This window comes from Xenopus tropicalis, chromosome 4 (genome assembly GCF_000004195.4).
Source record: "Xenopus tropicalis strain Nigerian chromosome 4, UCB_Xtro_10.0, whole genome shotgun sequence".
NCBI lineage: Eukaryota > Metazoa > Chordata > Amphibia > Anura > Pipidae > Xenopus > Xenopus tropicalis.
Genome location: NC_030680.2, coordinates 107,454,188 through 107,472,891, shown reverse-complemented (window position 1 = coordinate 107,472,891; position 18,704 = coordinate 107,454,188). Strand labels below are relative to the sequence as shown.

Sequence of the window (18,704 nt, the reverse complement as noted above, 5' to 3'; positions counted from 1 at the left end):
TTATAATATAACAATAATGTGTGTATTTTGTTTATATGTATGTATATGTTTAAAGATTTAGATTAGTAGTGACCACTAGATGGCTCCGGTTACAAATATATGTAAAGGAAATGGTAACTGTTTGATTGCTTGACAAAGCTGTATAGACTTCTCTGTGTCCAAAAACTGTTTAAAAAAAAAAAAAAAACTGGTGTCACTTGGATTGCTGCTGTCTGATAATGGACACCCACACCATGAATGGGCAAGGACTGAGCTACACATAGAGCCCAGCCCTCCAGCACCACAGACAGCACCCACAAAGGACCAGACAGAGTGCACACTTTTGTTTTCAGCCCAGTTCTGTGCAGTCAGTGGTTTGCTGGGCAGAAATGGAGGAACTAATCCCACTGGTAAACCGGTTGCAGGATGCCTTCAGTGCCATCGGGCAGAACTACCAGGTGGATTTGCCTCAGATTGCTGTGGTGGGTGGGCAGAGTGCAGGAAAAAGCTCGGTGTTAGAGAACTTGGTGGGCAGGTAAGTGCTGGGGTAGGTGTTGCCACAATTGAAACAGTCATGCAGCAACAGCTTCAGTTATGCTATGTTGGGCCCTGATCTATCCGGGGGAACTGCTACTCAGAGCCCGTGGCATTGCCATGAGCTGCATGCATCAGCCATATTGTTGGGCCACATGCATGCTTAGAAAGCCTGACATATATGATTTTCATTTGAGTGCAGATACTTGAAGGATTAAAAAAAAAAAAAAAAATATATATATATATATATTTTACATACATTTAAAATGTTCTTAAATTTTGGACAATTTGAAATTATATATTTTGTTCCCAAAACCAGTACTTTAGACACTAAGAATGTCAGCATTTGTAAGTAACATTCCACTTCCAGTTTATTATCATGCCTAATAGTCTATAGAGCTCTACTGAAAAGACTGCCTGCATTCATTCTAGCAGCACCTGCAGAAATGGCTGGGCACAGAGCTGTTCCATAGACCAATGAGACAGTCTTGCTCTAGGAAATGCCAACAATGAGCCTCTATTTAGACACAGGCAAGAGGAATTTGTTGCTGTTGATTTAAATTTGTGTGTGCTTTTTGTTTGACCCTTTATATATTTGATGATTGCAGAATATGGCAAAATAATGATAATGCCATTTCATATAATATAAATAGTAAAACTAAATTACATTTTTACGTTCAGTTTGTGGTATTTTCAGTGCCCAGTATTCGTACAGGCATAAACCAGAGAGAACCGAGTAGAAAAATTTTAGTGGAGGCGCTGGGAAAGTGTATATCTAGGGAGCTTCTTGCTGCCATTTTGAGATTAGTAAGTAATCCTCTACTCAATATTGGAATCTGTTATTAATGTTGCACAAAGCTAGAACTGCCACTGCCAGTTTGTTGGCCAACCTAATGGTGCATAAATCAAACAGCTTATGCCAGATTATGAATTGCATAAAATGCAGGGCCTATACAGATCAGCAATACATAGCCAGTGCTATTAAGATATGCTGCCGTGGTCTTTCCTGTTATACAGCCCTCAATGTTGTGTAACACACTTAAACAAATTTCATAAATTCTGCACATTTCAATGTTTTCCATCAGGCTGATTTACAAATACAGTACATGCCTCTATTAGCACATGGGCACAGAGTTCAAAGAGATCTGGAGGTTTATGGTCAGAAGCTCCCTAGATATACTTTTTCCCAAAGCCTCTTCTGAACTTTGAAATATCTATTTTAGAAAGGGAGCTAAATGGTTCAGCCACTTAAATGGGTCAGCCAATTGAAATTCCCAATTGTATATGGTGTTATATGTATGAACATATAACATATAAACCTGGTGAAGCTGTAGCGAGACAGCCTAAGAGGGAAGCTCATACACTGTATGTGGACATACCAGAAAAGTGGGAGAGGTGGGCAATGAGAGACCTCCCACATAAATTAACAGCAGTCTCCTAGTGCATTTCCCCATAACAGTGGTATTAGAAGCTTGTACAGACAGAGAGAGAGAATGCACTGTGTGTGCTGAAGAAAGAGAATCTTCTTTTGTGTAACTGGAAAACTGCTGGTCAATTGTATCCGGGACATATTGATTAAAGAGAATCTTCTTTTGTGTATATGAAAAACTGCTGGTCAATTGTATCCGGGACATATTGATTAAAGTCTTGCACTTTGCACACTGCACATGCGGTTGTAAATGAATTCTTTGGTCACTATGGTAGAATAAGCAAAGAAGGTTCAATGTAGATAAATAAAGGCAAACTATGCATTCAACAGTAACAACAAGCTGGTCATAGAGTGAGGCATATTAGTTTAAGTAAATGTGGAAATGGTTTATGAGTAATGGTAGGTAACAAGCTTGGCAACACAAAAGAACATAAAGAATGTCACCCACATGTTTCCTAGCCCATAGTCACCCAGGGGTGCAGTCATTAGGAGTTCCAGCAGCACAGAACCAATGTAATCAGTATGAAAGCCCTCGCAGTATCAGAACTCTTTCTTTTTGTTAAAGGTTGATTTCATTACACACCAACAAAATCAAATGTTCAAAACGGTTGAAAGTCAAGGGTACAACCAGGCCTAGGATGGCATCTGCACTGAGAAAGGAGATATAGTTCCCAGTTCTCAAAGGATTGTACAAGCCTTGAGCTGGGGGGGGGGGCAAGGTGGGGGTGGATAACCAGCCCTAGTAGCACCCCACTATCAAATCCAACACTGATTCTCTTTATTGTAATGGTTAGTTATTTCTGTAAACTGGTGTCATTTGCAAAAAAAACTATAATTTCGATTTTTTTTAAGAGTTTGGAATTCATTCCCAGAATTCTTTTTGTTTGCTTTTGTCTGTATGAGGCAGTCTCCTCAACCCCATTTATTTGTTTGTAGAACCACATGGTGACTCTACCTAAGCTGATCAGAAAACCCTGCACTACACTGATGAGCCTCAAGAAAGGCGAAACCGGTCTGTAGTTGGGAATCTGATCAGCTATTATCCTGGCTTCAGCTTTAAACCCAGTGGGTGAGCTGTAGCCTATAGGATAAACCCATGTAAATGGGATTTTTTTTAAGAGTTTGGAATTCATTCCCAGAATTCCTTTTGTTTGCTTTTGTCTGTATGAGGCAGTCTCCTCAACCTTATTTATTTGTCTATAAACTTCAGGGATTTTCTACCACGAGGAGCAGGGATCATTACTCGACGTCCCCTTGTCCTGCAGCTTATCACTTCCAACACAGGTAAAATATCCTCTTTAAGCTGTACCAATATGTGCTTTAATAAGGGTTCATTTTGACCAATAGCACCCGGAACAGTGTATTTGTACACAAATGGCACTGGGATATGGCAGAAATCAGTTACCACTATAAGCCCAAGCCTCTAAAGCAGTTGTCTTCAGACAGACTATTCAGACTGAATAGAATAAAAAATATCATCATGCTCTAATGTCACATGACTTTTGATTCAGCTGAATTTGCATTCCTATAAAATTGCTTGGATTGGGAATAATCTGAATCCAAACCAGGATATGGTGCATCGCCTGTACAAATATGCAGAGAATGGATATTCTATGAATACAGCATACTATCCCATTTCAGCTTGTATTTTTGTACAGTGTCTATACCAGTGATATCCTGGTCTTGTTGTGATATAATAGATGGATCCACGTGTTATCTTCTACAGAATATGCTGAGTTCCTGCATTGCAAGGGAACCAAATATACAGATTTCAGTGAAGTGCGCCAGGAAATTGAAGAAGAAACAGAAAGAGCAACAGGTCTAAATAAAGGAATTTCTGCCATTCCCATCAGTTTGAGAATTTATTCACCGCATGGTACGTGGGCTTAATAAAGGGAAAATATACATAAAATAGATACAAAATGACTAAGATACACAATAACTAATACCACACTACTAAAAATATTTATGATTAACCAGAGCTGATTAGCTGGCCATTTTGCACGTTCCCTATCATCAGGCCTTTGAATTATCACAATGCAAGAAAATCAGTTTTTGCTGTTTCTAACTAACACTGTGTGTTAAAAAAAAAAATTCTTGCCGAAAAGTTTGTTATGCCACAAAAACCTTTCAAGCTTTGATGCCTTCCATGTCTGGCTTTGGAAGCCTTCCATAGGACTTAAAGGTACTCGACAAATCAAACCTGGCAAAAAGATAGTCCCGAGGAAAGTGTAACCAAAGCGTTAACGAATTCCGGAATGTTCATATTCTTTGCTCAAAGTATGATTTTTTGGTGGAAATTTAATGAGAACCTTGAAAAACTTGTGGAATTTTAACGAACTTTTCGCATAAATTCCGAAATGTTCTATAAATTAGAAAATATACAAAATTATCTCAAAATTGTTTAGTAAATGTGCCCCTTAGTCACATCACTACTATTGATACATTATACAATAAAACCACATTTTAGGTCCAATTAAGTATATTTTAGGTCCAATTAGTATAATTAAAAAAGCGCTCATATTCATAATTCCTGCCCTAAAGGTCCCCATACACGGGCCGACTATAGCTGCCGATATCGGTCCCTTGGACCAATTCGGCTGCTAATCGGCCCGTGTATGGGGAGAGCAGAGCGGCCTGGCCGACCGATATCTGGCCTGAAATTGTCCAGATCTCGATCGGCCAGGTTAGAAAATCCGGTCGGATCGGGGACCGATCGTTGATGCGGTCCCCGATCCGACTGCCCCATTGCCGCCCACATAATCCGATCGTTTGGCCCCAGGGCCAAACGATCGGATTATTTTTTTTTTTACCTAAATGCTCCCCGATATCGCTCACCCGTAGGTGGGGATATCAGGGGAAGATCCGCTCGCTTGGCGACATCGCCAAGCGAGCGGATCTGTTCGTGTATGGCCACCTTTAGGCTCTAAAGATTGCAAGATGTGTATCCAGAACTATCTTATCTAATGGGCTATGTAGTTTCACCCACATATAATGAGCTACAAGGGCACTTGATAAGATAAATAACAAAATCAGTTAAACAAGTATATTGTCCCTGTAGAATGTTTTTCCTACCTGAAGGAAAGGTGCCGTAATGATGTATGAATATTGTTTACATTGCAGCCATATATATTTTATATATATGTGTGTGTGTGACAGTTGATCATGTTATCTTTTTTGAATGGCAAGCTGACCATGTTTGATGTTGTTTTGAATATTTTTTACTCACTGATCTTCTAAACATATTGTATTCAGTGCTGAATCTGTCCCTGATTGATTTACCTGGAGTCACAAAGGTTCCAGTAGGTGACCAACCAGCAGACATTGAGACACAGATCAGAGATATGATCATGAATTTCATCAGCAGAGAAAATTGTCTAATTCTTGCTGTGACCCCGGCTAATACAGACCTTGCCAACTCTGATGCCCTTAAACTGGCCAAAGAAGTAGATCCTCAAGGTAATTTGTACTTTATATTGTGTAGAACAAGACAAAAAATTCTTTAATAAACACAGGTAAAGGATTGTTATCACAGTGTCTGAAAGTTTTTTTTAAGAAAAGGGAGATAACCTTAAAAATAACATTTAATATTATGTACATTTTAATATTGTAAGACAATTTGGAAAGCAGTCGTATTGGCTGATTCATTATATAGCTTTAAGAAGGGGTTGGATGGCTTTTTAGCAAGTGAGGGAATACAGGGTTATGGGAGATAGCTCTTAGTACAAGTGAGGGAATACAGGATTATGGGAGATAGCTCTCAGTACAAGTGAGGGAATACAGGGTTATGGGAGATAGCTCTCAGTACAAGTGAGGGAATACAGGGGTATGGGAGATAGCTCTTAGTACAAGTGAGGGAATACAGGGGTATGGGAGATAGCTCTTAGTACAAGTGAGGGAATACAGGGGTAGGGGAGATAGCTCTCAGTACAAGTGAGGGAATATAGGGTTATGGGAGATAGCTCTCAGTACAAGTGAGGGAATATAGGGTTATGGGAGATAGCTCTCAGTACAAGTGAGGGAATACAGGGGTAGGGGAGATAGCTCTCAGTACAAGTGAGGGAATACAGGGTTATGGGAGATAGCTCTCAGTACAAGTGAGGGAATACATAGTTATGGGAGATAGCTCTCAGTACAAGTGAGGGAATACAGGGTTATGGGAGATAGCTCTCAGTACAAGTGAGGGAATACAGGGTTATGGGAGATAGCTCTCAGTACAAGTGAGGGAATACAGGGGTAGGGGAGATAGCTCTCAGTACAAGTGAGGGAATACAGGGGTAGGGGGGATAGCTCTCAGTACAAGTGAGGGAATACATAGTTATGGGAGATAGCTCTCAGTACAAGTGAGGGAATACAGGGTTATGGGAGATAGCTCTCAGTACAAGTGAGGGAATACAGGGTTATGGGAGATAGCTCTCAGTACAAGTGAGGGAATACAGGGGTAGGGGAGATAGCTCTCAGTACAAGTGAGGGAATACAGGGGTAGGGGGGATAGCTCTCAGTACAAGTGAGGGAATACATAGTTATGGGAGATAGCTCTCAGTACAAGTGAGGGAATACAGGGGTATGGGAGATAGCTCTCAGTACAAGTGAGGGAATACAGGGGTATGGGAGATAGCTCTTGGTACAAGCTGATCCAGGGACTGGTCCGATTGCCATCTTGGAGTCAGGAAGGAATTTTTTTCCCCTCTGCAGCAAATTAGAGAGGCTTCAGATGGGGTTTTTTACCTTCCTCTGGATCAACTAGAAGTTAGGCAGGTTATATATAGTCATTATGGTTGAACGTGATGGACGTGTGTCTTTTTTCAACCTACTGTAACGTAATATGGTACTATGTTACAATTTGTAACTGGTTCTTTTGTTTTCTGTATGGTTTTAAACTATTTACCTATTGACCCTGGCAACAGAATGCAGATTTATCCTGAGGCTAGATAGTCATTTTGAATAATATTTTTAGCACTTTCTCTAGATCATCTTTTAACCTAGCATCCAAAAATCTCTACAGTAACTGGCAACAGAACAGCGATAGAGTTTAAATGCCATATTGGAATGATCTAGAGTAAAAAGCTAGATAATAAAAAAAGAACCATAAATACAAATATTTGCAAATTGCCATACTTCTCTGCGTATTTAATCACAAATGTAGAATTACCTTCCTGGCATTGCATCCAAGCAGCTAATGCTGCAGTTTGATGCTAAATTAAAAAAAAAAGTTACACTAAGGACTTGTTTTTCATGTCTTATTGTGTAGGTCTTACATTGTAAGTTCTTGTTGTGCTGAAATATAAGTGCTTAATTTTCTGGTTCCTGACTCTCATGTCTCACACTGAGTATTTTGTTTGCAGTTGGCCCTAAACTTTGCCTGATATTAGACCAAGAGACCCTTAACCCCCTGGATATCATGTATTGGATTTTGCCTGTTTCTCCTTGGCCCAAATTTCAACCCCAATAAGGCAGAGATGCACAACTAAAGATATAGAAAAAAGGCAATAGAAAAAGTCCTCATCTATCGGTTCCAGTATTATGATAGAAGCTAATAAATGGCATACAGAACAATCATTTTGCATTAGATTTGACATATTTGTGATTTAAGTCAATATATTTGGTCCGGGTAATTGGTACAGGTTAGCATCATTTCTTGGTTTGTCTTAAGTTGTATTTCAGTAAATGGACACCTTCATGGCAACTAAAGTAATGACATGGTGAGCAATGAGTTATAAATTAAATTAATAAACATTTAATAATGAACAAGAGGTACTTTGTCTTCTTTCCCTCTATCTCACTGATGACTCAGAGATGGCATTTATATTAATACACTGCCCTCTTGAACTAAACTGAAATGGAGTTTGAGAAAATATTCTTTTACAGGCTAGTACAGATACTGAATTCATACAGTAATATGCAATGCTATGTTTGTTAGCACTGGAGTGTAATAAGGTGCATGGTGGGACTCATTCTGTGCAGAACATTCCCTTGCCCCAGGGTGGGAGGGATTTTGTGCAAAAAAACATCTCTGTTGGGCTTATGATGAACAGTATATTTATGGCCCTTTTCAGAGTACAGTTGCCACCATCCATGTGCTCTGAGCTCATATTCAAATGCAACCAGAAGAGTTTGATTAAGGCTGACACAACCTTCAGTTTATTACAAATCACAGGGCTAACTGAGAATTATTTCTACCACAAAGAAATATTCAGTGATTTGACTTATGTCTGCATTTTGTACTGGAAGTGTACTTCTTTTGTAGGGCTTAGAACCATTGGTGTGATCACTAAACTGGATCTTATGGATGAAGGAACCAATGCACAAGAGATACTGGAGAACAAGTTGCTTCCCCTCCGCAGAGGTATAATTCCTAATTCTGTGGCGTTTTTGTGGCTCAAATTTAAGCTGAGTTATTTTAAAAAAATGAATCTCCTTTTCTATGACAGCAGGAACACCTGTACTGTCTGGTCTATCGCCTTTTCAAATTTGTGGGGTTTGTTTCCCATGTCTTAAAATGTTTGTATGTTAGACATATGGTAAATATGTACATGAAACAATGAAAGAAATCACCAAAGCTGCATGCTATGCATGCAGTAATTTACTTGCTGTACAAACTATTTGGGGCATTTAAAATCATTACTCCCTCAGCAATAATATCCTGATGTCTTAAAATAGTAATGATATTTATACTTAAATCATTTAGACAATTTATTAGGTTAATGACACACAGGGTAGCCATGGTAATTCTGTTAATATTTAAATGTTAACATGTTTAAATGATAAATAATTTTAGGCTTTATACTTATATTAATTTACATTAAACTTCTCAATTACTGTGTACTCCATTCTAGGCTATGTTGGTGTTGTTAACAGAAGCCAGAAAGATATTGATGGAAAGAAGAACATTAATGCTGCACTGCAGGCTGAACAAATGTTCTTCTTAACCCACCCAGCATACAGACACATGGCTGATCGAATGGGAACATCACACCTTCAAAAGATGCTAAACCAGGTATCAGGAAGAAATGGGGACTTTTAATTCCCAACACTTATGCAGGGGGTGTAATGGTATTTGGTGGTTTTATATAAAGTCAAACAATTTATTTATATAGGTTAAAGGGCAACAGCACATAGGAGATCTAAGGCATTTTGTGATGTTGTTACTAAAACAATGCAACAGGCAAAGCTCCCCAACTTGCCTCATTGGCCATTGGCCTAATAAAATAGACCAATAGGGTTTGTTATACCAAGAGATAAGACTCATCTCTTCACACTAGGGCATGACAGCAGAACCACCTCAAGAAACTCCAAACACTTAACTCTGAATGAAATATTTTGTTAAAAAACTATAGAAAACAATCTGAATGATAATCAAATAATTCATTTATATTTGTTTATATTTATACTTCTTTAAGGTAGCTTTAGAATCTCCTGTATTGCCAGTCATGTACAAGATTCAATTCATTAAGAAAATGATATCTCCTGGTTTATCACATAAAAAATTGTGGGCCAGATTTAATTCGAGAAGAAAAAACTTTTTACCTAATTCAGTTCCAGTTTTGTCCCATAGACTTCAATAGAGTTTTCACATGATAAACCACGAGATACATTTTTCTGAATTGAATTGCATCTCATATTGATAAACTTTTTTCTTACTGAATTGAATTTGGCCCTATATCTGAATTAATGTCACCTTGTTTTATTGATTGTGTTTAGTACAATTTTGTACTGTTTCTCCACATATCAGCCCTACTCTGCTTTGTTATCTGTCTTACAGCAGTTAACTAACCATATTCGAGAAACCCTTCCTGACTTGAGAAGCAAACTCCAAGATCAGCTTCTGTCCCTACAACATGAAGTTGAGGTTTACAAAAGCATTAACCCAGATGATCCATCTAGGAAGACTAAGGCATTGCTGCAGTAAGTAAACACTTCTACTGTCTTTATAACTCCATCCATGCAGTGCCAGGCCAAGCCGGTTGGGCACCCTAGGCAACCTGGTCTGCTTGGCCTGTTCTCCGTCCCCTACTTGTGTGCATGCGCAAGTGAGCAATGTGGGGTTGCCGGGGCTACTGGCGGGGGGTACTGCAGTGGGGGTAAAGGGCCGCGAATTAGTGGTAGGTGAAAGAAGAGGTACCTGCCTGGTGACCCCCCCACCGTTGTGCCCTAGGCAGGTGCCTCTTCTGCCTACCCCCAGTTCTGGCCCTGCCTCCATGTTTATTATAGAAAAATTAGTTAGAAAGATAATTCTGCCAACATGTGATGATGATATTTGCTGGTTGCATGTAGACTCCCTAAAAATATTTGAGGACAATACTGTTGTTGTGGGAAAGTAATCACTCCATTAATTCCATGGGGTAGATAGCAGTGGGTGGATCCTTAGGTGCATAAATGTGGTGGAAAACATTCTATATATGTAGACTACTTCTATGAGAAGTTTTCTATGCTTTGTTTCTTGTTGGTTGTGGCTACTAGTCAGTCCTTATGGGAAAGATTAATTCTCAATCAATTCCCTAGATGGGCAGACACCAGCATATCCTGTCATATTTCCCCATATGGTTCTGATCCTATATCTTGATACAAAGGGGCGAATGCATAAAAGTGGTGATATTGAGACAAAATAAAAGTGGAGATGGATTTGTTGAATTTCCCGACAAACTTCTTTCTCCACGTCTGTGAATTTTAACTCTTCATAATCCTGTCAGTCTGCCATCAGGCAGCTCTCGGCTTTAGCTGTGCCTTCTGCTTTTCAGAAAAGAGATTTCCTTCCTTTTTGGAGAACAACTAAAATTTCAGTTCATTTTCAGTTCAGGGGATACATTTTTAGTTTTAGTGCCAGTGCACAGATCCTTTATTCTCCCTTCCTAACCATATCAGTTACACTTGCATTAACTTAACTGTGGCACACTGGACATCCAGAATTGCAGAGCTACACCACTATCTTTGGCCATGTAGCTTCCATTCCCATCATGGATCTCAACTAACAACATGTGTAGTAGGCGAAGATCCTAGTTTGGCTCCCAGTGTGCATGTACAGCTTGCTGATCACCAGTATGGACATTGGGAACAGAAAGGACACAGCTAAAAATGGCAGCCAACACACAGAGTAGCTCTATAGACCTTGGCATGCCATGGGACATGCTATGCACAGATACTGTAAGTGTCAGTGACATGTTGGGTAAGGGGCTGTGTACTGGTACTAAAACTAAAAATTTGCGAGGAAGACTAGCAGAATAATGCAAATGTGAGGTAGAAACATTATTCATCCCTATTATGTTGGCATAGGGGGAAATTGTGACTGGAGGAAGCAATGCACAGCTGAGCACAGGGGGAACAGTTACACCAAGCTTTTAAAAATGTGGGGGAATTGTCATTTAAAATGTTTTGAGTTGGTATTTTGCCAGATTTCAGTTTGTGAATATAGAGATTTTATTTACAGCACTTTAATCACCATTTTTGAAATGCTTCCTCCTCTTTTGTGATGTCCCACCAAAGTGCCCTTTTAAAGTGTTTTTAAACTTCCTTTAATGGTTTATAACTAGACAGCTCCATAGAGTAGTAAATCTGCTACTGGATTATGACAACTCAAGTGTTAGCTGCAGTTAAACCCATGTTAAAACATTTTGTCATAGACTGTAGTCTAGAAAGATTTAGGAGCAGATTTATAAACTGTCAGTAGAAAGTGCTGATGAAAACGTTTAATTCTGCTGTACAGGTAATTGTTTTTTATATGCATAACTGTAAAAAATTTAGCAAAATATTGTTAAGGGTCATTTATGAAAGCAGCTTCAAGTGCAGTCACAATAACATGCAAATATTGTACTTTTTGACACCATACATTAAAGGTACTTGTGTTCAAATTGGTTCCTTCCACTCCTGTATAAGTGCCATCATCTCTGCTACTGAATTGGCATAGGTGCAGCTTCCTGCCTGGTCACAATTAAACTGCAATTCTTGGGAAAAATGCTGCATTGGGGGTATAAAACATGGGGATTTGTGTAAAAAAATTGCATTTTGCACACTGTGCAGTGTGTTCATAAATAACTGTTGCTGTCTTGTTCTCTTAGCATGGTACAGCATTTTGCAGTGGATTTTGAGAAGAGGATAGCAGGCTCAGGCGATCAAGTGGACACAATGGAACTTTCCGGTGGTGCTAAAATCAACCGTATCTTTCATGAACGTTTTCCATTTGAACTTGTGAAGGTAAGCAGAGTCTTCTTAGTGCTGCATTAACATAAACTTACAATACTGACTTACTTACAACATGGCATAGAAAAGTGATTTGTATGTATGTTTATGTGCATATTCTAGAGTGAGAGAGATAAAGAGAATGAGTGCAAATAGGGTAGCAGCATTCTCACAAACAAGGTGAAGGCTCCTTGATGCAAGGAAAATTAACGTAAAACAGTTAAATTAGTTCCTCACTCTGCTTTACATATGAAAATATGAAATATGAAAGTTTTTTTTATGTTTGCACTTAATCTATTCCCTTCTCTGTACAAATACTGAATTCCTGTGATAGACAATGTTCAGCATACAGTAGGTAGCTGCTTCATGGCTATTTAGTCTATCATACATCAGCTCAGTTCCTAGTCTGGTGTTACACAGACCAATTCAGCATCTTATCTGTGTATGGCAACCTCTGAGGGGCCTAGCCAACCGATATCGGGCAGGTTTGATATTCCCATTGATGCTGTCTTTGCCACAATAGCTGTGATCTGATCGTTTGGCCCTAGGTGGGCATATCAGCAAATTATCCACTTGTCTGGTTTGGTAAGCTTTTTTCAGGCTACCTTTAGTCACCAAGCATAATTTATCTAGTTCTGATAAGATTTACTTTACAAGACCACAGGATTCTACACTGTATGATGACTTTTTATCTTGCTTTAGATGGTTTTTGATGAGAAAGAACTGCGAAGAGAAATAAGTTACGCAATCAAAAACATCCACGGAGTTCGGTAAATTTGCATTTTCTGGTTTTATGAATTTTGTTTTGCATTATCTCACTACTAAATCAATCGCTTTCATATCTGCTTTTACTATGGTTTGAAGGGTTGCACCAAACCCATCATTTTTAGATTTAGCTCAATACCAAATCCTCAACAATCCTCAAGAGAACAGCACCAGCCTGGGGTACCTGTAGCGGAGCGCTTCCTCCTTCCTGCTTCCCTTTCCGAAAATGCTAGCAGTCGGCGCATGCGCAGTAAAGTGAAAAGCCGACTTCCCTGTTTAAGTTCGGCTTTTCACTCTTCTGCGCATGCATGTGCGAGCAATACAGGAAGGAGGAAGCGCTGCAGGTACCCCGGGCTGGTGCTGTTCTCTCCGTACAGGGGCACCTAACATTTTGGCACCCCCAAGTGACTTTGCCTTTCCTTCTCCTTTAAGCTATTTATTATTATTATTTTTATTACATGTATGGGATCCCTTATCCGGAAACCCGTTATCCAGAAAGCTCCGAATTACTGAAAGCCTGTCTCCCATAGACTCCATATTAATCAAATAATTCAGAATTTTAAAACTGATTTCCTTTTTCTCTATAGAAATAAAATAGTACCTTGTAATTGATCCCAACTAAAATATAAATAATCCTTATTGAATGCAAAACAATCCTATTGGGTTTAATTAATGTTTTATTGATTTTTTTGTAGACTTAAGGTAGGAAGTTCCAAATTATGGAAAGACCCCTTATCCGGAATACCCTTGGTCCCGAGCATTCTGGATAATGGGTCCTATACCTGTATTACAATGCCATAAAATTCCAAACCAAAAAATGGATTCGGTGCATCCCTAATATTTTTCCTTTCCTGTTACCCACAGTTGAATACTGTCTTCTTTTTATTTTTTTTAAAATTACCATTGGTAATTTAGTTCAATTTAACAAACTGATTACTGCTTAGTACAACATCAAATATATACAAATGATATGTATATTTCTGTTCATATACTGCCAATCCAATAGTAGAACAGATGGGAATCAGTACAATAACAATATGTAGAGTCCCTTTTAAGCAAACAATTAAGTTTTTTAAAATGACTCCACTTTTCTTTATAATCATAAAACAGTACTTGTACTTGATGCCAACTAAGATATGATTTATCCATATAAATCCTATTGGGTGTAATTTATTGTCAGATTTAAGGTATGGAGATCCAAATGATAGAAAAATCACTTTTCTGAAAAACCCCAGGTCCCAGGCATTCCATATAATACATCCTAGGCTAATTCATTTATTTTCAAGATTACATTTTGCTGTGATTCCTGTAAATTGTGTTTTTTAATTGCCAATTGCATTTCCCCCGCAATTCTAAAACCTAAAACATCTTGTACATCTCCTACAGCACATCGTTATTTTTCCCTCTTTTGATGTAGCACCAGGATATTTATTTAGCTTAACAAATGGTAACACAAAAGGGCTCATTTACATCCGCAAGTGTGTTGGTCAAAGTGCAATTTTGAGCCCAATTGCTATTTTATTTCCCCCATAATGCATCATTTTTCCCCCAAAATTCCAGCACCATTGTGGGGGTCTTATTCAGCAAAATAAAAAAGTGAGTGTGTATTTTATCACCAATCACAATTGCGCAGACGTTTGTCTGCTGTCATTTCCGGTGTTTGCCGAGCAAGTGACTTCTGCATCTTTAGGAAGTGGCAGTAGCTCCATGGTTCCCCTGTGCCAATCGGTACAGCAGTGCTCGATTTAGAATGGAAGGCAGGAAAGTCCCTGAGTGCAACCATGTGCAAGTGGAAGGAGCACATTTTCACTCAAGTACTTTTAATGAAAAGGTCAGAAAGGTCAAATGTAAATGTAAATACAACCATAAGCACTCACAGAAAAGCTGCACTGAGTCCGCTGTCAAAAGAAACAGGATTTATTGTCTCCTTTTTTGTAAACATGTTCTTAAGGTATCTGACTTCCTTTCTCAAATAAATTCTTCATTCCCAGGGCCAGAGTCTGTGCAGTTCTCTCCTCTCTCCCCTCTCCTGCTCCCCGCTCCTATAAGAATGTTAAGAACTCCCTCTCCCCACCCTTAGGAATGTGTAATCTGAGCTATAACAGATCACAAGCAGGAAGCTATGAACACCAAGCTAAAATGGAAGCTGCAATCAGAGAAAGCTTCTAAGGTTCTTTACTGAGGTATGGTAAAGCTATCTGCAGAATAAATTATAGTGTACTAGGCGGCACTAATGTAGGGAATCTATTGGCAGTAAAATGCCAAAATGACTTTCCCTCTCCTTTAAATGTGCAATTTACAGCACTTGCAGACACAAATGAGACCTTTAGGGGCACATTTACTAACCCACGAACGGGCCGAATGCGTCCGATTGCGTTTTTTTCGTAATGATCGGCGTCTTTACGATTTTTGCGTAAAAACGCGAGTTTTTCGGCGTCTTTATGATTTTTGCGTAAAAACGCGAGTTTTTTTCGGCGTCTTTACGATTTTTGCGTAAAAACGCGATTTTTTCGTAGCCAATACGAAAGTTGCGCAAAGTCGCGATTTTTTCGTAGCGTTAAAACTTGCGTGAAACGTCGCGCCTTTTAAGTTTTAACGCTACGAAAAAGGCGCGACTTTGGGCGCAAGTGTTAACGCTACGAAAAAATCGCGACTTTGCGCAACTTTCGTAAAGACGGCGAAAAACTCGCGTTTTTACGCAAAAATCGTAAAGACGCCGAAAAAATCGCAAAAAATACGAAAAAGTCGCAAAATGTTCGTTTCCAATCGGAATTTTTCCAATTCGGATTTGAAATCGTGTCTTAGTAAATCAGCCCCTAAGTGTTTAAAAAGTGTAAGATGAGAGGATCCTACCCACTTACATTCTAAGCAGGGTTCCAGGAATGAAACTATGTGCACGACACACATATCTATCCACAAGACTAAGCTGGCAGTATGGATGTTGTGGTATTAAATTCATTCTGCTAATCTCATCCTAAATCAGCTTTTGCTCTGAACCTTGATTTCCTCCAGTGAGTGTTCTCCTCCCTCACTACAGAACCGGACTGTTCACTCCAGACCTTGCGTTTGAAGCTATAGTAAAGAAACAGATTGTGAAACTGAAGGGGCCAGCTCTGAAATGTGTGGACCTAGTGATGCAAGAATTAATTAATACTATCAAGAAGTGCACAACTAAGGTATTATAACAACACAAGTTTTCTATTTTATAGCAAATAGAAATAATCAAATTGCAACTAAAGCCAAGCAAAAACAATAGGTAGGCGGGGCCACCTGTGTGTCTCCACTCATCCCTCATGAATACATTGCTGCAGTGCTGTATTAATGGGGCACAGGTCTCTGTACTCCTTTTTAGAGAGCGGATTGCTGTGGCATTTTCAGAAGTGTGCACATTTTTGTCAAATAACTGATAGCCAAACATACTTTTATCAGATTTTTCAAATTTGTAATTGAAATTTCTCTTTTCCACTAATATTCTGGGACAAGAGAAATGACATAAGTACTCATGCAAGAATTACAGTCACATTTCACCTCTATACCTATAGTTACACTGGCATCTAGTGGTACATTCTAATACTAGCACACATATAGCTATAACAAAAGGCACAAAGTTTAATCAGGTGCAGTAACCCATAGCAACAGATAAGATTTTTTTATTTTAATGAGGTAACCAGTACATGCTGCCTGCTGATACTATTGGTGATAGGACCTGTAGCAATCTTTATATCTTTTATTACATACCCAAAATAGATTTTCTTACTGCCACCATGCAGGCTCATTTTTGTGTGTGCATTTCTATGTCAAAGGAAACAAAGAATAGAAGGCAGGAATTGCTTGGTTTAAAGATAACTTTGTTTACTGTCATTCTTCTGCAAATGTTTCTGACCTTATGATACCCAAATCTAATAAAATCTGTTGCTTTTGGTTCGTTATGAAAACTGTAACAGTGTTGCCTAACTGACTATTAGAACTGAATTAAATATTGAATAACTTTGTTATCTCTAGAGGAGATAATATGAACATTAAACTAATGTTTCTTGCCTGGATTTATGGGAATACTGTCCCATTGGGCTTATTTTCATTCCACATGATCATTCTTGTCTCTATGTACTGACGTTATTATAGTGATACTGATCTTCTGCTTTCAAGCACCTTCTTATGGTTCCATTACATATCAATACACATTAACAAGTGGGTGCCCTTTTCTTTTAAAAGTGCGTTCCATATGTTTTATTTAACAAAGCAGCTACAAACCACACTCCCTGCATCAATTAGACAGACTCTGGAAAACTATGATTTGGGGGAGGAGGGATTGCAACTCTCATCCAGAAATTTGCTGGGTAACACCAAAGGTGGATAACTAGGGCTGCTGGGTGGAATCCCCTGCAGTTCCATCTTCCATTACCCTCATTAAAAACCATGAAATTACAAGTCAGTCTGTAGGTGTGACTTGTATAAACCCGTGCCCATAAAGGGGAGATATGCACACTACTCTTTGTAAATGAGCTCCATTCAGGTCTTTATCAATCAGAAAAGGCTGAAATGATGAGTAAAGAGCACACATATATACTGTAGTTAGAATTCACATAAACACTGAAGTGTTTCTGTTCCTTAACAGGCAAACTGGCAATTAGATTGCTATTATCCAACACATGTAATGTATGCACAGATATGTGAAACATAAGAAATCTAAAATTTTATTTTACTTTTTGTCCATAGAAACCTTTAGAGTTAGGTAATTGTAGGCTGTATGCTTAAAGACTGATTAGCTTTATATGTAAATGTGTAGAAGTGCAGGTGTAAACATTTTCAGCCCAAAAATGCTTATCAGAGCATATTCAGGCTGAAAAACACTTTTGCACTTCAGCATAAAGTCACTGGGAGCTATGGAAGGAGGTTATGGGTGCTTTCCAGCTGGCTGAAATGTTTTGCCTAAGAAAGATTGAGACCTGCTAGACAGGGAAACAATGCATTCTTGGCAAGGCTAAACTGCAAATCAGTAACATTTATAATAATTGGGGGAATAAAACAATAGGAACATAATAATATATTCACCCTTAAAATTTCTAGAAGAAAAATACAGAACATCAAACTGAGGGCACAGTAGCCATTTTGCATTGTTTTTATATGTTGTATTGAATTAAATTAATAAAGGTTGTGCACAAATCCCCAGCTAAACCTGTAGTCAAGAAGCAACCAGTAACCGTTATATTCTGTAGGTGAAGGTATTTCTCAGCCTAATTTTCATATATTTAGGGGCACATTTACTAAGCAATTTTGAGAAAAAGTCAATTTTTTTTACTTCTAGATATTTCCCAGATTTACAAATGGGTTTTTGGCAGTACTCGATTTTTCTGATATTGTTTCTCAAAAAATTCAAGTTTTTCAGAAATTTTCCCAGAAAAATAGGAGTTTTTCCAAAACCAACTCCCATAATTTGTGAATTATTAATGTTTAGTCAACTTTTTTTTGTCAAAAAAATTCAGCATGTTTGATCTGTCGAGTACCAGTGAGTCCTACGAAGGCTTAGAATAGTAGAGGAATAGAATGGTCAGTGACAGTCTGTCCTTGACAAATTTTCAAGCAGAAGTTAATTCCCTCATTTTTTTTATTTCACCCAGTTTCAAGTGAAACATAAAGAAACTTATTGTTTTCCAAGAATGAGTGCAAATGGCCCTTAAATGGCTGCTGTGGTAATTACTGTTTGGGAAAAATAAAGAGGATTCATGTAAATGAACGCCTGTTTAAACTCAATTTTTTTATTTTTGGGCCTCTAGTTAGCTTTTTTGGCTGGTTGGAACCTGTTTGTGTGTTATGTTAAAATGGA

The 18,704-nt window shown here is 38.5% G+C and overlaps 1 protein-coding gene across 1 annotated transcript in view; it reads left to right on the top strand.

Moving 5' to 3' along the window:
* Window positions 1-368: 368 nt before the first annotated feature.
* dnm3 (dynamin 3) overlaps window positions 369-18,704 on the top strand; it is a 150,925-nt gene continuing 132,589 nt past the window's right edge. The window contains exons 1-9 of the mRNA XM_031901337.1: window positions 369-514; window positions 3,643-3,818; window positions 5,198-5,401; window positions 8,190-8,288; window positions 8,779-8,939; window positions 9,705-9,847; window positions 11,995-12,130; window positions 12,818-12,885; window positions 15,918-16,056. Of these exons, the coding sequence (XP_031757197.1) occupies window positions 369-514; window positions 3,643-3,818; window positions 5,198-5,401; window positions 8,190-8,288; window positions 8,779-8,939; window positions 9,705-9,847; window positions 11,995-12,130; window positions 12,818-12,885; window positions 15,918-16,056 (1,272 nt within the window). The remainder of the gene's footprint in view (window positions 515-3,642; window positions 3,819-5,197; window positions 5,402-8,189; window positions 8,289-8,778; window positions 8,940-9,704; window positions 9,848-11,994; window positions 12,131-12,817; window positions 12,886-15,917; window positions 16,057-18,704) is intronic.